This window comes from Oncorhynchus keta, chromosome 12 (assembly GCF_023373465.1).
Source record: "Oncorhynchus keta strain PuntledgeMale-10-30-2019 chromosome 12, Oket_V2, whole genome shotgun sequence".
NCBI lineage: Eukaryota > Metazoa > Chordata > Actinopteri > Salmoniformes > Salmonidae > Oncorhynchus > Oncorhynchus keta.
Window position 1 is genome coordinate 40,647,784 of NC_068432.1, and position 22,927 is coordinate 40,670,710.

The following is a 22,927-nucleotide window of genomic DNA, read 5'->3' on the forward strand; positions in this document are numbered from 1 at the left end:
TGTTTGAACTACTGGCGCACAGCTCGGACAACCATGCATACCCCACAAGACATGCCACAAGAGGTCTCTTCACAGTCCCCAAGTCCAGAACAGACTATGACTACATGGAACTCTATTGTGAAGGACTGTGAAGCAACATATACATAGGCACAGACACATGCATACACACACCATAACATTGGCAGCAGCTAATGGGGATCCATAATAAATACAAATATGGTGGAACGATTTATTTTTAAATGTTTTTTTTAAGAAACAGAACATCTAATAGTAAAATCATAGGGTAAAAGCAGGCTGGATCTACTCTTTCTGGACATTTTCTGGTGTTTTGTGTTGGAAAAATGATTGAGCCGAGAAATAACACTTCAACCCTGTTACCCATAAATACCTTTTAGATTTTTTTGTGAGGCTTGCATTCAATTGAATCTCCCTGTTGCACACAACAAGCTTCCCCTGTCACAGGGGGATTTCTGGATGATTTAAGATGAAATCATCAACCCTGTTATGGTCAAGCCTGTTACTTTATTTTCACTTACTATATTCATTTAATATTTAAGGAATGGGAAAACATGATTTTTACATTTATTTGAACATGTACTCTTCATGACAGAATATAACAATTTGGTGAAATAAATCATATACATTTTTTTTACCAAGTTACACTACCAAAAAGGGTCTCATTTTGTGTAACGACCCAGGTCATCTTAGCCTGATTGCTGTCTGTTTAGCTATTACATTCTACTCCTTGCCACTCCTGTTATTTGCAGGAGTGGAATGTTAGCTTAAAAGGCTGGTACCCAGACTGTAGCTCTCATGTAGCTCCACTTTTTGGTTTGCTTCCTGTCTTTAAGTTTGGTGTGGGTTTTTCTTTTGTTGGCCTCTTATTGGGTCAATTTAGTGGGTACTCATGGTGGGTGTCTTTTAGGTCCCCGTTGTTGTTGCTAGTCAACATTCAGTGGACACCCCCACAATTGTCTTTCAGAACCTGTCCTAAAACCCCATCTGTTTCGATTTGTTTGTTGTCAGTGACTCTTTGTTAGTTCCGCCTTCTGTTTGAGGAACATTTTTGTCTTTCTTGCTGAGGAACGTAACATAACTAATTAACATTGTATGGAGATGCCAATGCCTAACACAAACACTGGCAGACATTATAATAACTTTCAGTGAGTTAGCCTCACTAAATCCCTCTAATCTGAGTAGTAAAAGTCTTAGTAGTAAAACTCTTTTCTAATCTGAGTAGTAAAGGTTTTTGAATATACAGTATGACCAGTTAAAATCCAACTTTTATTCAAAGACAAGTAAAACACAAGAACCAAAATGTCTGCTACCTTCCCTAGTCATTATGTGCTTATTACAATGTTTTCACGATGTGTAGGTTGATTTCATTTATTTTTTTTAAATAATTTCTGAAACTCTACTGCCATGGAGTTTCTCAATTCGAAAACCTGGTATAAAAAGGCTGTTTCACTTCTAATAGGAGTGTTCATGTGTGATCATTATTGGCTTTACTCTGTTTGTAAAGGCAACTTTAGGCAGCTGTTAAGTGTGGTGGAAACTATTGATCCAGAGCTGACATTTCCCCTGTTTACCCTCTGATTCCCCATTAAATACTCATTATACTGCATTATCATGTGGGTACATTTATTAAATAAACTAGGGGTTTATTTATGCGAAACGTCCTGACAGTTTGGGTATGTGACAGATGATACTAAGATAGATAAAGAGCAAAGCAGAGCTTGTTGCACCAATATTCACAATTATTTTATGGGTTTGAGAGGTAGTCATGATACAGATCTGCATGTCCCCTTCTAACATGGGATGTGAGAGGACAACATGTGGTCTTTGACCTCAATCTGGAGTCAAAAGTAAACTCCTCCTTCGGAATACAAACACTTTCTATGTCTCTGCCCCGCTTTTTTTCACATTTATTTATCTCTTAAAAATACTCTTTCATTTAAATCATTAAAACAACATCTGGATTGAGTATTGCTTTGAGAAACAGAGAAATCACTTTAGAAATCACCAGTCAAAACATTTTACTTTGGCCAAAATGTTCTCACAGTGAATAGGCTACAGCATTTAACAAGGCTGCATATAATCTGTTCTGTCTGGCTGTGCATGTGCACAGAGTCGCCATAATCATTCACGCCTGTCTGTCAGTACCCACTGGGCACAGATGTCAATTCAACGTCTATTCTATGTTGGTTCAACGTAATTTGATTGAAATTATGTGGAAACAACATTTCGCTACACTCGCAATAACATCTGCGAACCATGTGTATGTGACAAATAAAATTACATTTTGATTTGACTCAACCAGTTTGTGCCCAGTGGGTATTAGTTAAATATACATAGTCATTATACACTGGTTGTCACAGGCTTTCACCCTGTGAACAGAGGTTATGCCCTGGTTATGTTACCCTGATCCATATCACATTCAAGTCAGGCTATGACAAACATTCCTCACGTCAAGTATCAAGGTGCAAAACAATAGTTTAACTCTAACCCAGAGACCCGACAGAGTCTCTCATCCAGCATTCCACTTCATCTTTCATTAGTACCTTAAAGCACACCTCAATTAAGTTTCTGACATAATCAAGTCACACACAAAAACTGTAAAAAAACTAAAAAACTAAAATGGTGCTGTAATTACAGTAGTCCATATTCCAACATGAATCAAGCAATTATTAATCAACCAATCATTCATTCATCAACTAATTTAACATTTTCCAGAGGAGGGAGTCTTTGGTTGTGACTTCTTAGCCTTGACCAAGAGTCTCTGTTTCTCCTCTAATTTCTCCTCCAGACACTGGATAAGGACTGGGTCAACTTTGGGGTCCACCTTATTGGCGAACCAGCTGCCGTAGTTCATAAGCCAGTACAGCTCCCCAGCCCCATATATACACACACTGCGGACATGTTTCCCTGTGCATGTTGGGTAAAGTGGTCCCTCCAGGTAACTCCACTTCACCAGCCTGGTCTTGCTCATTAGGTCTGTGATGTCGGCCTGGGCCCGGGGCACCTCGCCCGGCACGCCCGGCACCCGTGTCAGAGTGGCCCAGAAGTGTTCGTCTGGGGAGTAGGTGTCGTTCGACCACACCAGGAAATCCCTAGCCAATGTAGACGTGTTCACATAGGCTACAAACTCCCACGAGAGCACGAAGTAGGCACTCCCGATGAACATCTGGATGCCGCGTGGGGGAGGCTCCTTGGCCTTGTCGGTTTTCACCGGCATCTGGATGTACTCGAAGGCGGCGTCCTGCAGCTTGTGGTGGAAGGAGAAACGCTGCTTCTTGTATTTGCTTGGACGACTCGTCTCCATCATATTACCCCCCTGGAGCTTCTTCAGGTCGGCCACCAGCTCTATGTTGGAGCGCAAGGGAAAGTCCTGACCGCACAGGTTGATGACATACCTCCACTTGACCTCTGACCCCATGAGGTCAGACAGGCAGTTAAGGTCGGCTTTGAGGCGGCTAATGCTGGCGTACATCACTGTCTCCAGCTTAGAGGCGATAAAGACGTTGGGCAGACAGCGGGCCAGACCCTCCATTGCCTCTTTGAACAGTTCTGATGACTTCAGGTCGTAGTGGATACAGTAGATATTGTTAGGGGTGTAGATGGCCCGGAGGATCTTGTCCACCATGAAGGCAGATTTGTGGACCACCAGGGAGTAAGCCAGTGGAAAGGCCTCCTCCTCCTCGGACACCTGGACGGTGCCATAGCCCCGGGAGCGGAGGTAGCGTGGGCAGTTAGAGGTCAGGTTGATCAAGCTCTCATCCTGCTCCCACACCACCCCTTGTTTTCTGAAGACCAGTGACTTCCCCACCTCGGCCGGATCCATGTTGTAGATGGCATTGCAGTCAATGTTGTAGCTGTGGGGAGGCTCGACGTCATCGTAGCCTACGGTAGTTCCGTACTGTTCAATAGTCACACTGTTTTTAACGGTGACCTTTAGGCAGAGCAGCAGCAAGGCACAGATCACCAGCAGCGACGATAATGAAGAAATAAAATGCTTCTTCCGCAGTCTGCTTGGAAAAACAAATCTAATTTTCATTCTGTGGTGAGACAAAAGAATAATAGTTAATAAATAACTAGATAGCTAGTTATTTGATCTGTATAATCACCTTGCTCTGTAAAGTCAATATGATATCACAGGAAAACATCATCTCACATTTTGCAAAAAGTTAGGAATCAACCCATTGACTTTGCTTAGGTCAATTGAAGCGGCTAATGGGGTTCCTAATTAAATACCCCAAATACCAAATACATTGCAGTCGATGGAAAAAGATGAGTTTCACAGGGCTATGGCTAGGATTAGGGTTGAGCCAAGATGTGGACATGAAATGAGAGTTAGGGTCAGAGATAAGAAAAGAGCTATGAACCCATAGAGCACACATTGATAGCTATACTGGAACTGTTTAGCTAATGACAGTGGTGCAGCTCTAGTTCAGTATGCTTTATTCCTTTCTTCTAATAATCACTTAGGCTATTACACACTATGTGTCCATAGGTTAGGTTATAGGATAGGTTCAATTAGAGTAGCTATGGTTTCTGTTTTGTCATGTTAGTGTACAGTTGTAGCGAGTGCGCTGAGAGTCAAGAAGCAAGTACAGGGAGTGTGTGTTTTAATAAATAAACAGAACAATAAAACGCAAAACACAAAAACGCACCGACATGAAACAGAGTCAATAACACCTGGGGGAACAAGGGGAGTGAAATATATCGGGAAGATAATCAAGGAGATGATGGAGTCCAGGTGAGTGTCATGTGGCGCTGGTGCGTTTGACGATGGTGACAGGTGTGCGGGATAATCAGCAGCCTGATGACCTAGAGGCCGGAGAGGGAGTATAGGTGACAGTACCCCTTCCCCGACGCGTGGCTACTGCCGCAGGATGCTGACAAAGGGAACGAACCCGAGGATCAGGAGCGGACCGGTCACCCCTGCTGAAGCGCGGGAACCTGCCACGCAGGTTGAGGTAATCTGCCTTTATGGACGCCGATTATGGCAGATTACATTGTAATTCACGAGGAAACTGTGGCAAACTAACCACCTGTTACGCGAGTGCAGCGTCAAAAGGATGTTGTGGATGCAAGGAGCCATGGTAAATTGCTCGCTAGCATTAAATGTATCCTTAAACGATCAATCTTCACATCACTAGTTAACATGCTTGATGATATTACTAGGTTAACTAGCTTGTCCTGCTTGGCATATAATCAATGCGGTGCCTATTAAATGATCATATACTTCAACTTCGTCAAAAGGGTGATATAACAAAAGCACATTCACAAAAACACAATCTTTGCACAAATTGACCTAAACATCAATGCCTTTCTTAAAATAAATACACAAGTATTTTTTTGAACCTGCATATTTAGTTAAGAAATTCATGTTACAAGGCATTATTAACTAGGGAAATTGTGTCTCTCTTGCGTTCATTGCATGCAGAGTCAGGGTATATGCAACAGTTTGGGCCGCCTGGCTCGTTACCAATTTTACATAATTATGACATAACATTGAAGGTTTTCGCCCGTTCGATAAAATGCGGAGCGGTTCCGTATTTCACTGAAAGAATAAACGTTTGTTTTTCTAAATGATAGTGTAGAACACCATTGACCAAAATGCATTGCTCAATTAACTTTCAAAAGATGGTTCCAAAGTTTGATTTTACATGTTTTCTTCCCCTATGTATGAAGTCACACACGTGTGTGCGCGTGCGTGTGATTTCAAACTAATTAAGCCACATAAAGACACACGAAATCTGTTGAAATACTTTGTGTACATATTTGCACGAATTGAGTGAAATTATTGCCCTTGAGGATAAATGCAGTTTATTGAATTTAGTAAAATTACTACAATAAAAACGATTCCAACCAGTTATGGCGGTAAAATCATACTGTAAAAAAAATTCTGCACAGCTGTAATGGAAACAGGACATTTTCGGTACAATTTTATAAATGCCGAAAATATGTTCGTTTTGACAATGGTGGGATATTTTTTCTTCGGTAAAATTATGCGAGAAATTGCGGTGGAAATGCCTTTATGCACATATGTATATAATAACCATCATATTGAAGTACACATGGAGTCACACGATGATATGGGTGTGGTCCTCCAGTAGGACTCAGGAAACCATACCGTTTATTAGGCTACAGATGAAACGATGGTTTACTTCACAGGGTGGTGAAAGTACAGTGATGAGCTTGGTGCTGTTTTCCAATAAATATCGAGGGTCTTATTCTGGTGACATGATGATCGATGCTTGACTGCCGTTTGACAAATATAATCATGTCATAACCTACGTGCACTTTATCTGCGAGCTGTTGGCTAGAGCGCATGTGTCAAGACCGGAATAGGCAGTAACATTTGTTATTTAACGGAACAGTTTCTATGACAATATGTATGACTTTACTCGCATAAAAACTGGATGGGAACGTGATTTGTGGTCACCATGTAAAAGCTATAAACTAATTTCACAGTGAATTACAAGATTTCACGTGAACTACATTTCTCTTTGCACCAGCATAATTTACTTACATTACTTGGAGTGATAAAAAAATAATTCTCTTCAACCATTTTAGACCAAGGTCAATCGAAAAGTATGTATGTGTCCTTTGCTCTTGCTGCTGCTACAATCCCACTCACGTCTGTAAACTTGTCATCAATTTCTCCAAAGTCTTATTCCACAGACTGTTGTTCGGTAACCCCTGATACCACACCAATGTGTTGTTGTCAAGGATGAAGTTCATTGCAGAGCTCTGTCTTCAATGAAAGTCCCATCACGTTGAAATTATGCGCCGTGCTATATATTTCTCTCTTTACACACAGAGCACGCGGAGTGAAGTTTCCTTTTCACGGAAGCAATAAAGAACGAGTGAATTTTCCTTTTCACGAAAGAGAGAGAGAGAGAGGAAGGAATGAAGGAAGTAGGGAGGGGAGGTTTGGTTAGGCTGGGGATGTGCATGACTATTACAATTACATTATGCAATGCGTAGTAAATGGCTGTGGTTCTTTCATGGTAAAAATCAGTCATGCATGGGAGAAATGACATTTTATCTGGTGCCAGGGGAGTTTTCCTGATCTGGTAACCTAACCAGGCAAAACTCTGGACCTTACATGGTATGACGTGGTTAATTTATTGTGAAACTGTTTAATATAGGCTATAATGAGAGCAACGTTTTGCTAATCAGGTCACATGATTTCTTCAAAACTCCTGGAAAATGTCATGGCCTTGGGGAGAATGAAAACCTTGTCAAACTGCATCAACCTTTTACTTGTTCATATTAATTATATTTTAAAGGAGGACTAGGGGGTGCCTATACACAATATGATTGGGCAATAAAACTCAGAGGGCTGAGCTTGCTTCATGCAGATTTACGTCGTGTAGTCCTGCGCTATGCTGCTGCAGGCCTAACAAAACCTTTACTCAGTCTGCGCTATTGTGTATATTGATTAATTGCAGTTACTCATTTTGATAGAAAATGTCTAAGTAGCTTAGTCCAGCGAGGTTTGAATATAAACGAAATGTGATATAATTCACATTTTCTCACATACAAATGGGATATAGGTTTAATGTACAATATTTCCGCTTAATTTACACTTGCCAGAAGGACAGGGCGCATAGTAGGCTTGATCAACTCCGGTCCCCCAGGACCACCAACAGGCGCACCTGATTCTACTTGTCAGGTAATCATCAACCCCTTGATAAGTTTAATCAGGTGTTTTTGTGTAAATTTAGGCTGCTACATTTATGTAAGAGTTTTTGCATGTCTGTCGGGAGTGATTTGTTATCATGCTTGCTAAATAAATACCGGAGGAAAGTGGCAAGCTCGACTTGCGTGTTGTGCCCGGCCCGCGCAACAGGCAAAGAGCCTGCAGCAGCACTCCGATGTGAAAGACATATACATTGTGCGTGAGTTGACGAATCTATATAAATAAAATAGCATTTGTTTTATGGTGATTGAAAAATGCTGTGGCAAATGCCGCCTCGCGAAACGTTTTCTGGCGGCAATGCTCTGTGACATGACATAATTGATTGAGACATGGGCTATTTTTAGTGTCTTACACCATTTAAGTTGAAGTACTTTACCCCACTGCTGAAGCTGTGGCTTCCACAATTTTATTCATTTTAAACCATGATGCAAATCAGCTATTTTGTCAATGTTCCCAACATAACTTAATGCTGTGCAGTACTTAATGCTGGGCGGCAGCGTAGAGTTCAAACCCCCGAGCTGACAAGGTACAAATCTGTCGTTCTGCCCCTGAACAGGCACGTCATTGAAAATAAGAATATGTTCTTAATTGACTTGCCTGTTTAAATAAAGGTTAAAAAAAATTAAAATAAAATTTAAAAAAAATGCTGATTGGTTTATGGTTCTGCACACTATAGTGTCTGTCTAGTTAGAACACTATGTTGAGACCGGTCAAGCCAAATAGTGTTCGCCAGCCAAATAGTGTTGTCGTCATATCAGAGCACACAATGTTTCAATTTGTCACTTTTTGCTTAAAAGGTCTGTTTAGCCTGCCAGAAGTTTGAGACTGTGGCCCTGGAGTTGAAGCTCATCAAAGTTGTTTCACCATGGCACATGATCGGTAAGTGTCCCAATTCAAATTTTGCCCTGATAAGTTGTTTTGTAATGGTTTCTTTATGATTAACTAGATGTGGTGTGATCTTAACAAACTACAGGAACTCAAGTCCTTTTGTTCACCTGACTGAGAATTCCTCACAATCAAATGCCGACCGCATTATCTACCAAGATAATTATCTTCGATCATAATCACAGTCGTGTATATTGCTTCTACACCTGCATTGCTTGCTGTTTGGGGTTTTAGGCTGGGTTTCTGTACAGCACTTTGAGATATCAGCTGATGTACGAAGGGCTATATAAATGAATTTGATTTGATATATTGCTTGCTTTGAGGACAATACAGTGCCACTGACATGGCCCGCTAACAAAACCAGCGGGCTCTCATTCACTGTAGCCAACGTGAGTAAAACATTTAAGCGTGTTAACCCTCAAGGCTGCAGGCCCAGATGGCATCCCCGGCCGTGTCCTCAGAGCATGCGCAGACCAGCTGGTTGGTGTGTTTTAGAGGTCGACCGATAATGATTTTTCAACGCTGACATCGATTATTGGAGCACCAAAAAAAGCCGATACCGATTAATCAGACGATTTTCATTTTATTTGTAATAATGACAATTACAACAACACTGAATGAACACTTATTTTAACTTAATACATCAATAAAAATCTATTTAGCCTCAAATAAATAATGAAACATGTTCGCATATCCAAAGCGACTTACAGTCATGTGTGCATACATTCTACGTATGGGTGGTCCCGGGGATCGAACCCACTACCCTGGCATTACAAGCGCCATGCTCTACCAACTGAGCTACAGAAGGACCACATATAGCGAGAATAGGATAGGGCCTAGAACAGACTCTGCATGCAATGAACGCAAGAGAAGTGACACAATTTCACCTGGTTAATATTGCCTGCTAACCTGGATTTCTTTTAGCTAAATATGCAGGTTTAAAAATATATACTTCTGTATTTACTTTAAGAAAGGCATGGGTGTTTATGGTTAGGTACAGTCGTGCAACGATTGTGCTTCTTTCGCAAATGCGCTTTTGTTAAATCATCCACCTGCGTTGCATCGATTATATGCAACGCAGGACACGCTAGATAAACTAGTAATATCATCAACCATGTGTAGTTAACTAGTGATTATGATTGATTTATCTTATAAAAAAGCGTTTAATGCTAGCTAGCAACTTAACTTGGCTTCGTACTGCATTCGCGTAACAGGCAGTCTCCTCGTGGAGTGCAATGAGAGGCAGGTGGTTATAGCGTTGGACTAGTTAACTGTAAGGTTGCAAGATTGAATCCCCGAGCTGACCAGGTAAAAATCTGTTCTGCCCTTGAACAAGGCAGTTAACCCACCGTTCCTAGGCAGTCATTGAAAATAAGGATGTGTTCTTAACTGACTTGCCTGGTTAAATAAAGGTGTAAAATATTTTAAAAATCTGCCAAATCGGTGTCCAAAAATACTGATTTCCGATTGTTATGAAAACTTGGAAGTCGGCACTAATTAATCGGCAATTCCGCTTAATCGGTCGACCTCTAGTGTGTTTACAGACAATCAATCCTTATCCCAGTCTGCTGTCCCCACATGCTTCAAGAGGGCCACCATTGTTGTTGCTGTTCCCAAGAAAGCTAAAGTAACTGAGCTAAATGACTACGGCCCTGTAGCACTAACTTACGTCATCATGAAGTGCTTTAAGAGACTAGTCAAGGACCATATCACCTCCACCCACTCCAATTTGCTCTCTGCCCCAATAGGTCCACAGATGACGCAATCGCCAGCACACTGCCCTAACCCATCTGGACAAGAGGAATATCTATTTAAGAATGCTGTTTGTCGATTACAGCTCAGCATTTAACACCATAGTACCCTACAAACTCGTCATTAAGCTTGAGACCCTGGGTCTCGAACCCGCCCTGTGCAACTGGGTCCTGGACTTCCTGACGGGCCGCCCCCAGGTGGTGAGGGTACGTAACAACATCTCCACCACGCTGATCCTCAACACTGGGTCCCCACAAGGGTGCGTTCTCAGCCCTCTCCTGTACTCCCTGTTCACCCACGACTGCGTGGCCATGCACGCCTCACAATGTCAACAAAACAAAGGAGATTATCGTAGGCTTCAGGAAACAGCAGAGGGAGAACCCCCCCTATCCACATCGACGGGACAGTAGTGGAGAGGGAAGTACATTTTAAGTTCCTCGGCGTACACATCACGGACAACCTCAGGAGGCTGAAGAAATTTGGCTTGTCGCCAAAAACACTCAAACTTTTACAGATGCACAATCGAGAGGATCCTGTCGGGCTTGTATCACCGCCTGGTATGGCAGCTGCTCCGCCCATAACCGGAAGTCTCTCCAGAGGGTAGTGAGGTCTGCACAACGCATCACCGGGTGCAAACTACCTGACCTCCAGGACACCTACACCACCCGATGTCACAGGAAGGCCATAAAGATCATCAAGGACAACAACCACCCGAGCCACTGCCTGTTCACCCCGCTATCATCCAGAAGGCGAGCTCAGTACAGGTGCATCAAAGCAGGGACCGAGAGACTGAAAAACAGCTTCTTTCTCAAGGCCATCAGACTGTTAAACAGCCATCACTAACATGGAGTAGCTGCTGCCAACATACTGACTCAACTCCAGCTCACTTTAATAATGGGAATTGATGGAAATTGATGTAAAAAAATAATCACTAGCCACTTTAAACAATGCCACTTAATATAATGTTTACATACCCTACATTACTCATCTCATATGTATATACTACACTCGATACCATCTACTGCATCTTGCCTATGCCGTCCTGTACCATCTCTCATTCATATCTTTATGTACATATTCTTTATCCCTTTACACGTGTGTGTGTGTGTGTGTGTGTATATATAAGGTTGTGGAATTGTTAGGTTATATTACTCGTTGGTTATTACTGCATTGTTAGAACTAGACGGACAAGCATTTCGCTACAATCGCATTAACATCTGCTAACCATGTGTATGTGACAAATCAGATTTGATATAAGGTAGGCTATACCTTCCAAAAGTGCTAAAGTACATATCCCATTTATAACACTGCACTAATCATCACATTTTCTCACAGTAAAGTGTAACCTGTGTGTTTGTTTCCGTCTGTCTCCTACCCTGTTCCCTGTAACTCTGCTCCTGTTCTGCATGAGCCAGGGCTTCTGCCCAACACCAGACGTGGATCCACCTGCCTAGTGAAATAGAACATATATTTAAACTGATGTCCAGTTACCAACCACCCTACAACCTGCATTACATCAGCTACTGTTCTCATTATCAGATAAGGAAGTAGTTGTGGACAGGTGCTTTTATACTGATAAGTTCAAACAGGTGCCATTAATACAGGTAACGAGTGGAGGACAGAGGAGCCTCTTAAAAAGAAGTTACAGGTCTGTGAGTGCCAGAAATCTTGCTTGTTTGTAGGTGACCAAATACTTATTTTCCACCATAATTTGCAAATAAATTCATTAAATCCTACAATGTGATTTTCTGGATTTTTCTCTTCTCATTTTGTCTGTCATAGTTGAAGTGTACCTATGATGAAAATGACAGGCCTCATCTTTTTAAGTGGGAGAACTTGCACAATTGGTGGCTGACTAAATACTTTTTTGCCCCACTGTATGTAAAATTGTGCGATTCTATGATTTGTTGTAAAAAAGATTGGTCAAATTGTGAGTATGCATTGCTTACTAGTTGCCTACTAATTGGTTGATTTCATTGGAAACACTTATCTTTCGATCTGTTTTACTACAAAACATAAACGTGCCATTTTGACATATGTTGTTGATGTTGGACTGATGCTGGAAATGATGAATATAAGTTGCATTTTTATAAATGTCTCTTTTAATTGTTACAACCACACACACATGGACATAGTTGCTTCCATTGAATGGTTTTATATCGGTGTGTTTTTGTCAATGGATGTACAACACTTCAGTTAGGAACAGCATGTGAAAATCTGTCAACAAAACAACTCTTTGCTTCTTCTCTTGCCAAGGCAAAAGGTTGAGAAGGACCGCCTTTAAAAAAAACTTACAGCATATTGATGTCTGGCATCATTAAAGTGAATACTTATTTTATCAAATCAATTCTCTGTAATTATTATTACGTGATTAAACTAATAATGTAAATGTAATTAACGAGGAAGTCAGGGCACCAAGGAATATCTTCAGATTACAAAATTATAATTTTCCTAATATAACTCTTCAGATATTTTAATATCAGATCAATTAGTCTTTTAATTATTCTTCACCTCACGTTAGTCTCATTCCAAACGTCATAAAATGTTGGTTATCTGCACGAACCCAGCCTTCACTAAGAATCATCCATACATCAATTATCTTAAGCATTTATTTACTAACTAAATAATCACAGAAATGCATAAACAAACACAGATCTGGTTACAAGGAAATGATAGGAGAGGTTCCCTAGTGGGCTAAGCTGATATGACGGTTTGGTGGACAAAGGGAAGTGGGTGTGGACTGAAGGGCGGGAAAGACAAAGTCTCTACACAGTTGATAATCATATTAATTGAAATGCTAATCTATTGCACATGAACGCTCGCTCATTTGGGAATAATTGCAATCAATATATATTTACGCCCAGTGTGTCGTCGTGATATCTGTTGGAATCGTCAGTCCTTCTGTTGGAAAGTTCATCTGAGCGTCTCTGTCTTTTATGGTGAGAATGGATACTTCAGAGTACCATTCAGAAATATTCTTATAGAATAGATGTTTCGGTGGTTGTCGGTCTTCTCATCCCAGGTTGACATCATTTCTAGCTGCAGACAGATTTGCTCTTATTCTGCCGGGATCAATAGTCTCAGAGTTTAACCATTTCCTGCCGTGTAGCCAATGCTCCACATGGTATGGTTAGGAATTCAACAACCATTATAACCTTAGCCTATACTGAGGTTTTTGTGGTCTGAACTCAACCTGTGCCCCCTCCGAGGTACGCGTGGTCTGAAGAGGATTTCTTCAGGAGGAGGTTTTATTCGTAACAGTAGAAAAGGGCTGTCCCATGAGCCAGATCATGTCTGTGCTCACAGGGCCAATGCCTTAGTTAAACTTGAAAGGGAATACAATTCTCTCACATTAACGGTTTAACATCACGTTACACCATTTCACAAATAGTTTCATCTTTATTCATTCATTTTATACAACAATTAGACACAAACCTCATAACAGAGGCACCTGTATTAACAGAGGTCAGGTAATGTGGCTGCATTGTCTTTCATGGGGTCACAAACACGAAGACTGTTTACACATTCTCCAAAACATGGATATTGTTCAGTTCTCAAGTTCTGTGATGTAGAAGAAGTTCCTTTGTTCTACTGTGAAACTCTCTCTCTATATACTTCATAGCCAGGAGGAGAAAGTCTCCTCCAGGAATTTACGACCTGAGATAACAGAACCTGGGTGTAGGAGAGGGGGAAGCCACTAGCTATACCCAAAGAGGGCCACGTCATGACAATATGATGTCATGGTCTACTTCTCTGCCATGTAATCTGAATTCAGATCAGGAATAGCTTGTACCAATCAATAGGTAGAGCTGTTTTAGTAACTACATAAGATGGTGTTTTTTAACTTTATTTTCACAAAATGTTTCCGTTATCATTTCTTACAACCGACAAGAACTTTTGAACATTAGATCGGTAGTTATCTCAATTCCGGCTTCAACTTCGACTCATCTGCCCTGGGATCTTTTTGTAATTCCAGGACAGTGGCGTCAGGGAAATCGAGAGGGGGAGGGGTTTCCCTCTTCACCAATAACAACTGGTGTGCTGACTCGAACGGTGGAAGTGTCGACCCATTATTCAACAGTCTTGGAATACCTGATGGTCAAATGTCAACCCTTCTACCTCCCAAGGGAGTTTTCAGCTGGAATTGTGACTGTTGTATAAATTCTAACTCAGGACGAGAAAAATAACAAGCTAGCGTTTAACAATCTGTACAAACCAGCAGGAAAATGTACATCCAGAGGCTGCTTTTCAAGTTGCCGGCTATTTTAATTCCACATCATTAAGACTCTTGATGCCCGACTTCCATCAAGACATCTTCTTCCCGACTAGGTGCGATAAAGTCCTAGACAGCTGTTATTCTATCCACAAGCAAGCATACAAGGCCGTCCCTCAGCCGTCATTCGGCAAATCAGAACATGACTCCTTACTCCTGCTTCCTGTTTAAAAGCAGAAGCTCAAACAGGAAGTATCTGTGACTCGCTCCATTGAGAAATGGTCACCAGAATAAGAGATTATGCTACAGAACTGCTCTTCTGGCACTGATTGGAACATGTTTTGAGACTCTGCCGATAACACTGTCACCGGCTTCATTAGGAATTGCACCGCAACGTTGTCCCCACAGTGAAGGTTTGCTGCTTTCCCAATCAAAAACCCTGGATTAACACAGAGGTTGGCCCTAAACTAAAGGACAGTGCTACCGCACACAGGGCTATCTCAAACAACCCTGAGGCTACGTTGAGGACAGGAACAAGTACAAGAAGTCCCACTATTACCTCTGCAGAGTCATCAAACGAGCAAAAGGACAATTTAGGAATTATATTACACAGGCTCCGACGTCCGCAGCATGTGGTAGTCCATTATGGATTACAAAGGAAGACCCAAACATGATCTGCCCAATGATGCCTCTACCAGATGAACTCAATGCATTTTATGCGCGCTTCGACAATAATAACATCGTGCCGGGTGTGAGGGCCATCACCAACCCAGACGACTGGGTGATCTCACTCTCCGAGGCCGACGTGAGAAAGGTCTTTAATCAGGTCGCAAGACCGCGGGCCCGACGGTATTCCAGGGCGTGTTCTCAGAGCGCAGGCATATTCAGTAATTTCAACCTCTACTTTCCTAGGCATCCTCGTGTTTTTTTTTATTTAACTAGGCAAGTCAGTTAAGAACAAATTCTTATTTAAAATCACGGCCTACCCCGGACGACTCTGGACCAATTGTTTTCCGCCCTATTGGACTCCCAATCACAGCCAGATGTGATACAGCCTGGATTCGAACCAGGGACTGTAGAGATGCTTCTTGCACTGAGATGCAGTGCCTCAGACCGCTGTGCCACTCGGGAGCAAAGTCATTTTAAAATGACCACCATCATTCCTGTTCCCAAGAACTCTAAGGCTTCATGCCACAATGACTACCGCCCTGTAGCACTCACATCTGTAATAATGAAGTGCTTTGAGAGGCTGGTTATGGCACACATCAACTCCATCATCCCAGACACCCTAGACCCACCCTAGACCCACTCCAATTTACATACCACCCCAGCAGAGGAAACGGGGGTCGATACAGGGTAGCGGTGCATCTGGCACCAACAGGCTCCTGGACAGCTTCTATCCCCAAGCCATAATACTGCTAAATAGCTAACTATTTAGCTAACAAAATGAGTACACAGACTGAGTTGACCCTTATCTTTGCACGGTCTCTATGCACACTCACAGGGCCCTACAAACTCATTAACACTGACACTCCAACACACACAAACAATAATTTCATAATTTGCTCCCACACACATAATATGAACATACATTTATACTAACTCTACACACAGCCACTCACAAACGATCATAATATACGTTGCTGCTACTCTGTTTATAGTATATCCTGATGCCTCGTCACCTTACCCTATACATATCTACCTCTATCACTCCAGTATCCCTGCACATTGTAAATATGTAACTGGAGCTGACTGACATTGTATTTACAGTTGAAGTCAGAAGTTAACATACCCCTTAGCCAAATACATTTAAATTCAGTTTTTCACAATTCCTGACATTTAATCCTAGTAAAAATTCCCTGTCTTAGGTCAGTTAAGATCACCACTTTATTTTAAGAATGTGAAATGTCAGAATAATAGTAGAGAGAACGATTTATTTCAGATTTTATTTATTTCATGACATTCCCAGTGGGTCAGAAGTTTACATACATTTGGTAGCATTGCCTTGAAATGATTTAACTTGGGTCAAACGTTTCGGGTAGCCTTCCACAAGCTGCCCACAATAAGTTGGGTGAATTTTGGCCCATTCCTCCTGACAGAGCTGGTGTAACTGAGTCAGGTTTGTAGGCCTCCTTGCTCACACACGCTTTTTCAGTTCTGCCCACAAATGTTCTATAGAATTCAGGTCAGGGCTTTGTGGTGGCCACTCCAATACCTTGACTTTGTTGTCCTTAAGCCATTTTGCCACAACTTTGGAAGTATGCTTGGGGTCATTGTCCATTTGGAAGAACCATTTGCGAAATAGCTTTAACTTCCTGACTGATGTCTTGAGATGTTGCTTCAATATATCCACATAATTTTCCTCCTTCATGATGCCATCTATTTTGTGAAGTGCACCAGTCCCTCCTGCAGCAATTCACCCCCACAACATGATGCTGCCATCCCCGTGCTTCATGGTTGGGATGGTATTCTTCGGCTTACAAGCCTCCCCCTTTTTTTCTCCAAATATAACTATGGTCATTATGGCCAAACAGTTCTATTTTTTGTTTCGTCAGACCAGAGGACATTTCTCCAAAAAGTACAATCTTTGTCCCCATGTGCAGTTGCAACACATAGTCTGGCATTTTTATGCCGGTTTTGGAGCAGTGGCTTCTTCCTTGCTCAGGTTATGTCGATATTGGACTCGTTTTACTGTGAATATAGATGCTTTTGTACCTGTTTCCTCCAGCATCTTTACAAGGTCCTTTGGTGTTCTGGGATTGATTTGCACTTTTAGCACCAAAGTACGTTCATCTCTAGAAGACAGAACGCGTCTCATTCCAGAGTGGTATGATGGCTGTGTGGTCCCATGGTGTTTATACTTGCATACTATTGTTTGTACAGATGAACGTGGTACCTTCAGGCATTTGGAAATTGCTCCCAAGGATGAACCAGAATTGTGGAGGTCTACAATTTTTTTTCTGAGCTCTTGGCTGATTTATTCAGATTTGTCCATGATGTCAAGCAAAGAGGCACTGAGTTTGAAGGTAGGCCTTGAAATACATCCACAGGTACACTTCCAATTGACTCAAATGATGTCAATTGGCCTATCAGAAGCTTCTCAAGCCATGACATCATTTTCTGGAATTTACCAGAAACAATTCCAGTGGGACAGAAGTTGTTACAATTGTAAGTGAAATAATCTGTCTGTAAACAATTGTTGTAAAAATTACTTCTTTAAAAATGATCTCCTAACTGACTTGTCAAAACTATTGTTTGTTAACAAGAAATTTGTGGAGTGGTTGAAAAACAAGTTTTAATGACTCCAACCTATGTGTATGTAAACTTCCGACTTCAACAGTATATATACCATACACTGAACAAAAATATAAACGTTACTTGTGTTGGTCCCATGTTTCATGAGCTGAAACAAAAGTTCCCAGAAATGTTCCATGCGCTCAAAAAGCTTATTTCTCTCTAATTTGTTTGCATCCCTGTTAGTGAGCATTTCTCCTTTGCCAAGATAATCCACCCACCTGACAGATGTGCGATATCAAAAATCTGATGAAACAGCATAATCGTTACACAGGTAAACCTTGTGCTGGGACATAAATGGCCACTCTAAAATGTGCAGTTTTGTCACACAACACAATGCCAGAGATGTCTCAAGTTTTACGGGAGTGTGCATTTGGCATGCTGACTGCAGGAATGTATACCCGAGCTGTTATCAGAGAATTGAGACCAGCCACCCGGACAGCTGATGAAACTGTGGGTTTGAAAAAAGTGAAGAATTTCTGCACAAACTGTCAGAAATCATCTCAGGGAAGCTCGTCGTCCTCCCTAGGGTCTTCACTTGAATACAGTTTTGCATTGTAACTGACTTCAGTGGGAAAATGCTCACCTTCGATGGCCACTGGCACACTGGAGAAGTGTGCTCTTCACGGATGAATCCCGGTTTCAACTGTACCGGGCAGATGGCAGACAATACACATGGCGTTGTTTGGGCGAGCTGTTTGCTGATGTCAGCGTTGTGAACAGAGTGCGCCATGGTGGCGGTGGATTCATGGTATGGGCAGGCATAAGCTACAGACAACGAACACAATTTCATTTTATTGATGGCAATTTGAATGCACAGAGATACTGTGACGAGATCCTGAGGTCCATTTTCGCAGAGGTGGTACCAAGTCTTTGTTTTACAAGTCACAAGTCAGTCTCAAGTCTTAGCACTCAAGTCCCAAGTCAAGACAGGCAAGTCCTAGTCAAGTCTCAAGTCAAGACCATCAAGTCAAGTCTCAAGTCAAGTCTCAAGTCCTAAACTTTGAGTTTCAATTCTAAACAAGTCATCATGTGCTCTTCACCAAATGTAATACCATTTCAGATTTTTAACAAGAGTGAGAAGGATGAGAAGGATTACTTATCCTATCCTAGGTATTCCTTAAAGAGGTGGGGTTTCAGGTGTCTCCGGAAGGTGGTGATTGACTCCGCTGTCCTGGCGTCGTGAGGGAGTTTGTTCCACCATTGGGGGGCCAGAGCAGCGAACAGTTTTGACTGGGCTGAGCGGGAACTGTACTTCCTCAGTGGTAGGGAGGCGAGCAGGCCAGAGGTGGATGAACGCAGTGCCCTTGTTTGGGTGTAGGGCCTGATCAGAGCCTGGAGGTACTGAGGTGCCGTTCCCCTCACAGCTCCGTAGGCAAGCACCATGGTCTTGTAGCGGATGCGAGCTTCAACTGGAAGCCAGTGGAGGGAGCGGGGTGACGTGAGAGAACTTGGGAAGGTTGAACACCAGACGGGCTGCGGCGTTCTGGATGAGTTGTAGGGGTTTAATGGCACAGGCAGGGAGCCCAGCCAACAGAGAGTTGCAGTAATCCAGACGGGAGATGACAAGTGCCTGGATTAGGACCTGCGCCGCTTCCTGTGTGAGGCAGGGTCGTACTCTGCGGATGTTGTAGAGCATGAACCTACAGGAACGGGCCACTGCCTTGATGTTAGTTGAGAACGACAGGGTGTTGTCCAGGATCACGCCAAGGTTCTTAGCGCTCTGGGAGGAGGACACAATGGAGTTGTCAACCGTGATGGCGAGATCATGGAACGGGCAGTCCTTCCCCGGGAGGAAGAGCAGCTCCGTCTTGCCGAGGTTCAGCTTGAGGTGGTGATCCGTCATCCACACTGATATGTCTGCCAGACATGCAGAGATGCGATTCGCCACCTGGTCATCAGAAGGGGGAAAGGAGAAGATTAATTGTGTGTCGTCTGCATAGCAATGATAGGAGAGACCATGTGAGGTTATGACAGAGCCAAGTGACTTGGTGTATAGCGAGAATAGGAGAGGGCCTAGAACAGAGCCCTGGGGGACACCAGTGGTGAGAGCGCGTGGTGAGGAGACAGATTCTCGCCACGCCACCTGGTAGGAGCGACCTGTCAGGTAGGACGCAATCCAAGCGTGGGCCGCGCCGGAGATGCCCAACTCTGAGAGGGTGGAGAGGAGGATCTGATGGTTCACAGTATCGAAGGCAGCCGATAGGTCTAGAAGGATGAGAGCAGAGGAGAGAGAGTTAGCTTTAGCAGTGCGGAGCGCCTCCGTGATGCAGAGAAGAGCAGTCTCAGTTGAATGACTAGTCTTGAAACCTGACTGATTTGGATCAAGAAGGTCATTCTGAGAGAGATAGCGGTAGAGCTGGCCAAGGACGGCACGTTCAAGAGTTTTGGAGAGAAAAGAAAGAAGGGATACTGGTCTGTAGTTGTTGACATCGGAGGGATCGAGTGTAGGTTTTTTCAGAAGGGGTGCAACTCTCGCTCTCTTGAGGACGGAAGGGACGTAGCCAGCGGTCAGGGATGAGTTGATGAGCGAGGTGAGGTAAGGGAGAAGGTCTCCGGAAATGGTCTGGAGAAGAGAGGAGGGGATAGGGTCAAGCGGGCAGGTTGTTGGGCGGCCGGCCGTCACAAGACGCGAGATTTCATCTGGAGAGAGAGGGGAGAAAGAGGTCAGAGCACAGGGTAGGGCAGTGTGAGCAGAACCAGCGGTGTCGTTTGACTTAGCAAACGAGGATCGGATGTCGTCGACCTTCTTTTCAAAATGGTTGACGAAGTCATCTGCAGAGAGGGAGGAGGGGGAGGGGAGGAGGATTCAGGAGGGAGGAGAAGGTGGCAAAGAGCTTCCTAGGGTTAGAGGCAGATGCTTGGAATTTAGAGTGGTAGAAACTGGCTTTAGCAGCAGAGACAGAGGAGGAAAATGTAGAGAGGAGGGAGTGAAAGGATGCCAGGTCCGCAGGGAGGCGAGTTTTCCTCCATTTCTGCTCGGCTGCCCGGAGCCCTGTTCTGTGAGCTCGCAATGAGTCGTCGAGCCACGGAGCGGGAGGGAGGACCGAGCCGGCCTGGAGGATAGGGGACATAGAGAGTCAAAGGATGCAGAAAGGGAGGAGAGGAGGGTTGAGGAGGCAGAATCAGGAGATAGGTTGGAGAAGGTTTGAGCAGAGGGAAGAGATGATAGGATGGAAGAGGAGAGAGTAGCGGGGGAGAGAGAGCGAAGGTTGGGACGGCGCGATACCATCCGAGTAGGGGCAGTGTGGGAAGTGTTGGATGAGAGCGAGAGGGAAAAGGATACAAGGTAGTGGTCGGAGACTTGGAGGGGAGTTGCAATGGGGTTAGTGGAAGAACAGCATCTAGTAAAGATGAGGTCGAGCGTATTGCCTGCCTTGTGAGTAGGGGGAGAGGGTGAGGTCAAAAGAGGAGAGGAGTGGAAAGGAGGCAGAGAGGAATGAGTCAAAGGTAGACGTGGGGAGGTTAAAGTCGCCCAGAACTGTGAGAGGTGAGCCGTCCTCAGGAAAGGAGCTTATCAAGGCATCAAGCTCATTGATGAACTCTCCGAGGGAACCTGGCGGGCGATAAATGATAAGGATGTTAAGCTTGAAAGGGCTGGTAACTGTGACAGCATGGAATTCAAAGGAGGCGATAGACAGATGGGTAAGGGGAGAAAGAGAGAATGACCACTTGGGAGAGATGAGGATCCCGGTGCCACCACCCCGCTGACCAGAAGCTCTCGGGGTGTGCGAGAACACGTGGGCGGACGAGGAGAGAGCAGTAGGAGTAGCAGTGTTATCTGTGGTGATCCATGTTTCCGTCAGTGCCAAGAAGTCGAGGGACTGGAGGGAGGCATAGGCTGAGATGAACTCTGCCTTGTTGGCCGCAGATCGGCAGTTCCAGAGGCTACCGGAGACCTGGAACTCCACGTGGGTCGTGCGCGCTGGGACCACCAGATTAGGGTGGCCGCGGCCACGCGGTGTGGAGCGTTTGTATGGTCTGTGCAGAGAGGAGAGAACAGGGATAGACAGACACATAGTTGACAGGCTACAGAAGAGGCTACGCTAATGCAAGGAGATTGGAATGACAAGTGGACTACACGTCTCGAATGGGTAGCCATGAGAAAGTGATCGACTATCGAGGAGCGCAATCGGGCGATGTAGGCTTGTACACACACACACTCTCTCTCCTTTGTGTGGTTACAGTAGGTTAACGTATGCCAATGGTTTTAGGAACAGCAGTAACATCAGGCAGGATTTAGGCTACCAATTGCCTAGCCAGTTGTAGCTCAATCTTGGGTGCAATGATCGTGTTCCCGCACTGACTGACTGTGTGGAGGCTCATTGATTTAACGTTATGTTAGCCTACATGATACACTAGTAAAGTAATAAAATATATAGCCGTCGGCTATATCAGCCACTACTTAACGTTCTCTGTGCAGCTTCAAATGTCGAACAAAGTTGGAAGTTGTTGTTCCTCCGTCTGTCATTTTCTTCCCGCATGTTTTGTAAGTTGCAATCTGTTTTTTTGTTGATACAGTCGTCTTTAGTGGTGTGGTCCTTCTGTGGCTCAGTTGGTAGAGCATGGCGCTTGTAACGCCAGGGTAGTGGGTTCGATTCCCGGGACCACCCATACGTAGAATGTATGCACACATGACTGTAAGTCGCTTTGGATAAAAGCGTCAGCTAAATGGCATATATTATTATTATTATTATTATTATTTATATCCGGAAATAATAATTTGGGGTACCATCTTTCCAAGGGCTCCATCTGAATTCACCTGCCGATGTTCCTCTGCACTGCCATGCACAACTTTTTCTCAGCTGGCACAATTTGATTGGCTGCTGTCCGATTCAAACTGTAATCTATTAAATGAAGAGTTGATGCACTGCACACTTTTTTAATAGCATCATTTTTAATATTTGGGCTTGGGGAGGGTATCAAGTCAGGTCGAGTCATAAGGTTCAAGTCACGAGTCATTGGTGTTAAAGTCAAAGTCGAGTTGCAAGTCATCATATTTGTGACTCGAGTCTGACTCTAGTCCAGTTGCGACTCGAGTCCACACCTCTGCATTTTCGGGCCAACACCTC

The 22,927-nt window shown here is 43.5% G+C and overlaps 1 protein-coding gene and 1 long non-coding RNA gene across 3 annotated transcripts; one reads left to right on the plus strand and one right to left on the minus strand.

The window, feature by feature from the left end:
* Positions 1-215: 215 nt before the first annotated feature.
* LOC118376508 (beta-1,3-galactosyl-O-glycosyl-glycoprotein beta-1,6-N-acetylglucosaminyltransferase 4-like) lies at positions 216-6,878 on the minus strand. 2 transcript variants are annotated; one of them, XM_035763225.2, is made up of 2 exons: positions 6,536-6,878; positions 216-4,055 (listed from the first exon to the last, which is right to left on the minus strand). In XM_035763225.2, the coding sequence occupies exon 2, from the start codon at positions 4,052-4,054 to the stop codon at positions 2,720-2,722; it is 1,335 nt and encodes a 444-aa protein (XP_035619118.1). In that variant the 5' UTR covers position 4,055; positions 6,536-6,878; the 3' UTR covers positions 216-2,719. The 2 variants fall into 2 exon arrangements, with proteins under 2 accessions (XP_035619118.1, XP_052314278.1); XM_052458318.1 differs by lacking the exon at positions 6,536-6,878 and adding an exon at positions 6,137-6,507.
* Positions 6,879-7,161: 283 nt separating this feature from the next.
* On the plus strand, positions 7,162-12,691 carry LOC118376509 (uncharacterized). Its single transcript, XR_004824043.2, has 3 exons — positions 7,162-7,684; positions 8,509-8,590; positions 10,345-12,691. It is a non-coding gene; the product is annotated as an uncharacterized LOC118376509 (long non-coding RNA).
* Positions 12,692-22,927: the final 10,236 nt, after the last annotated feature.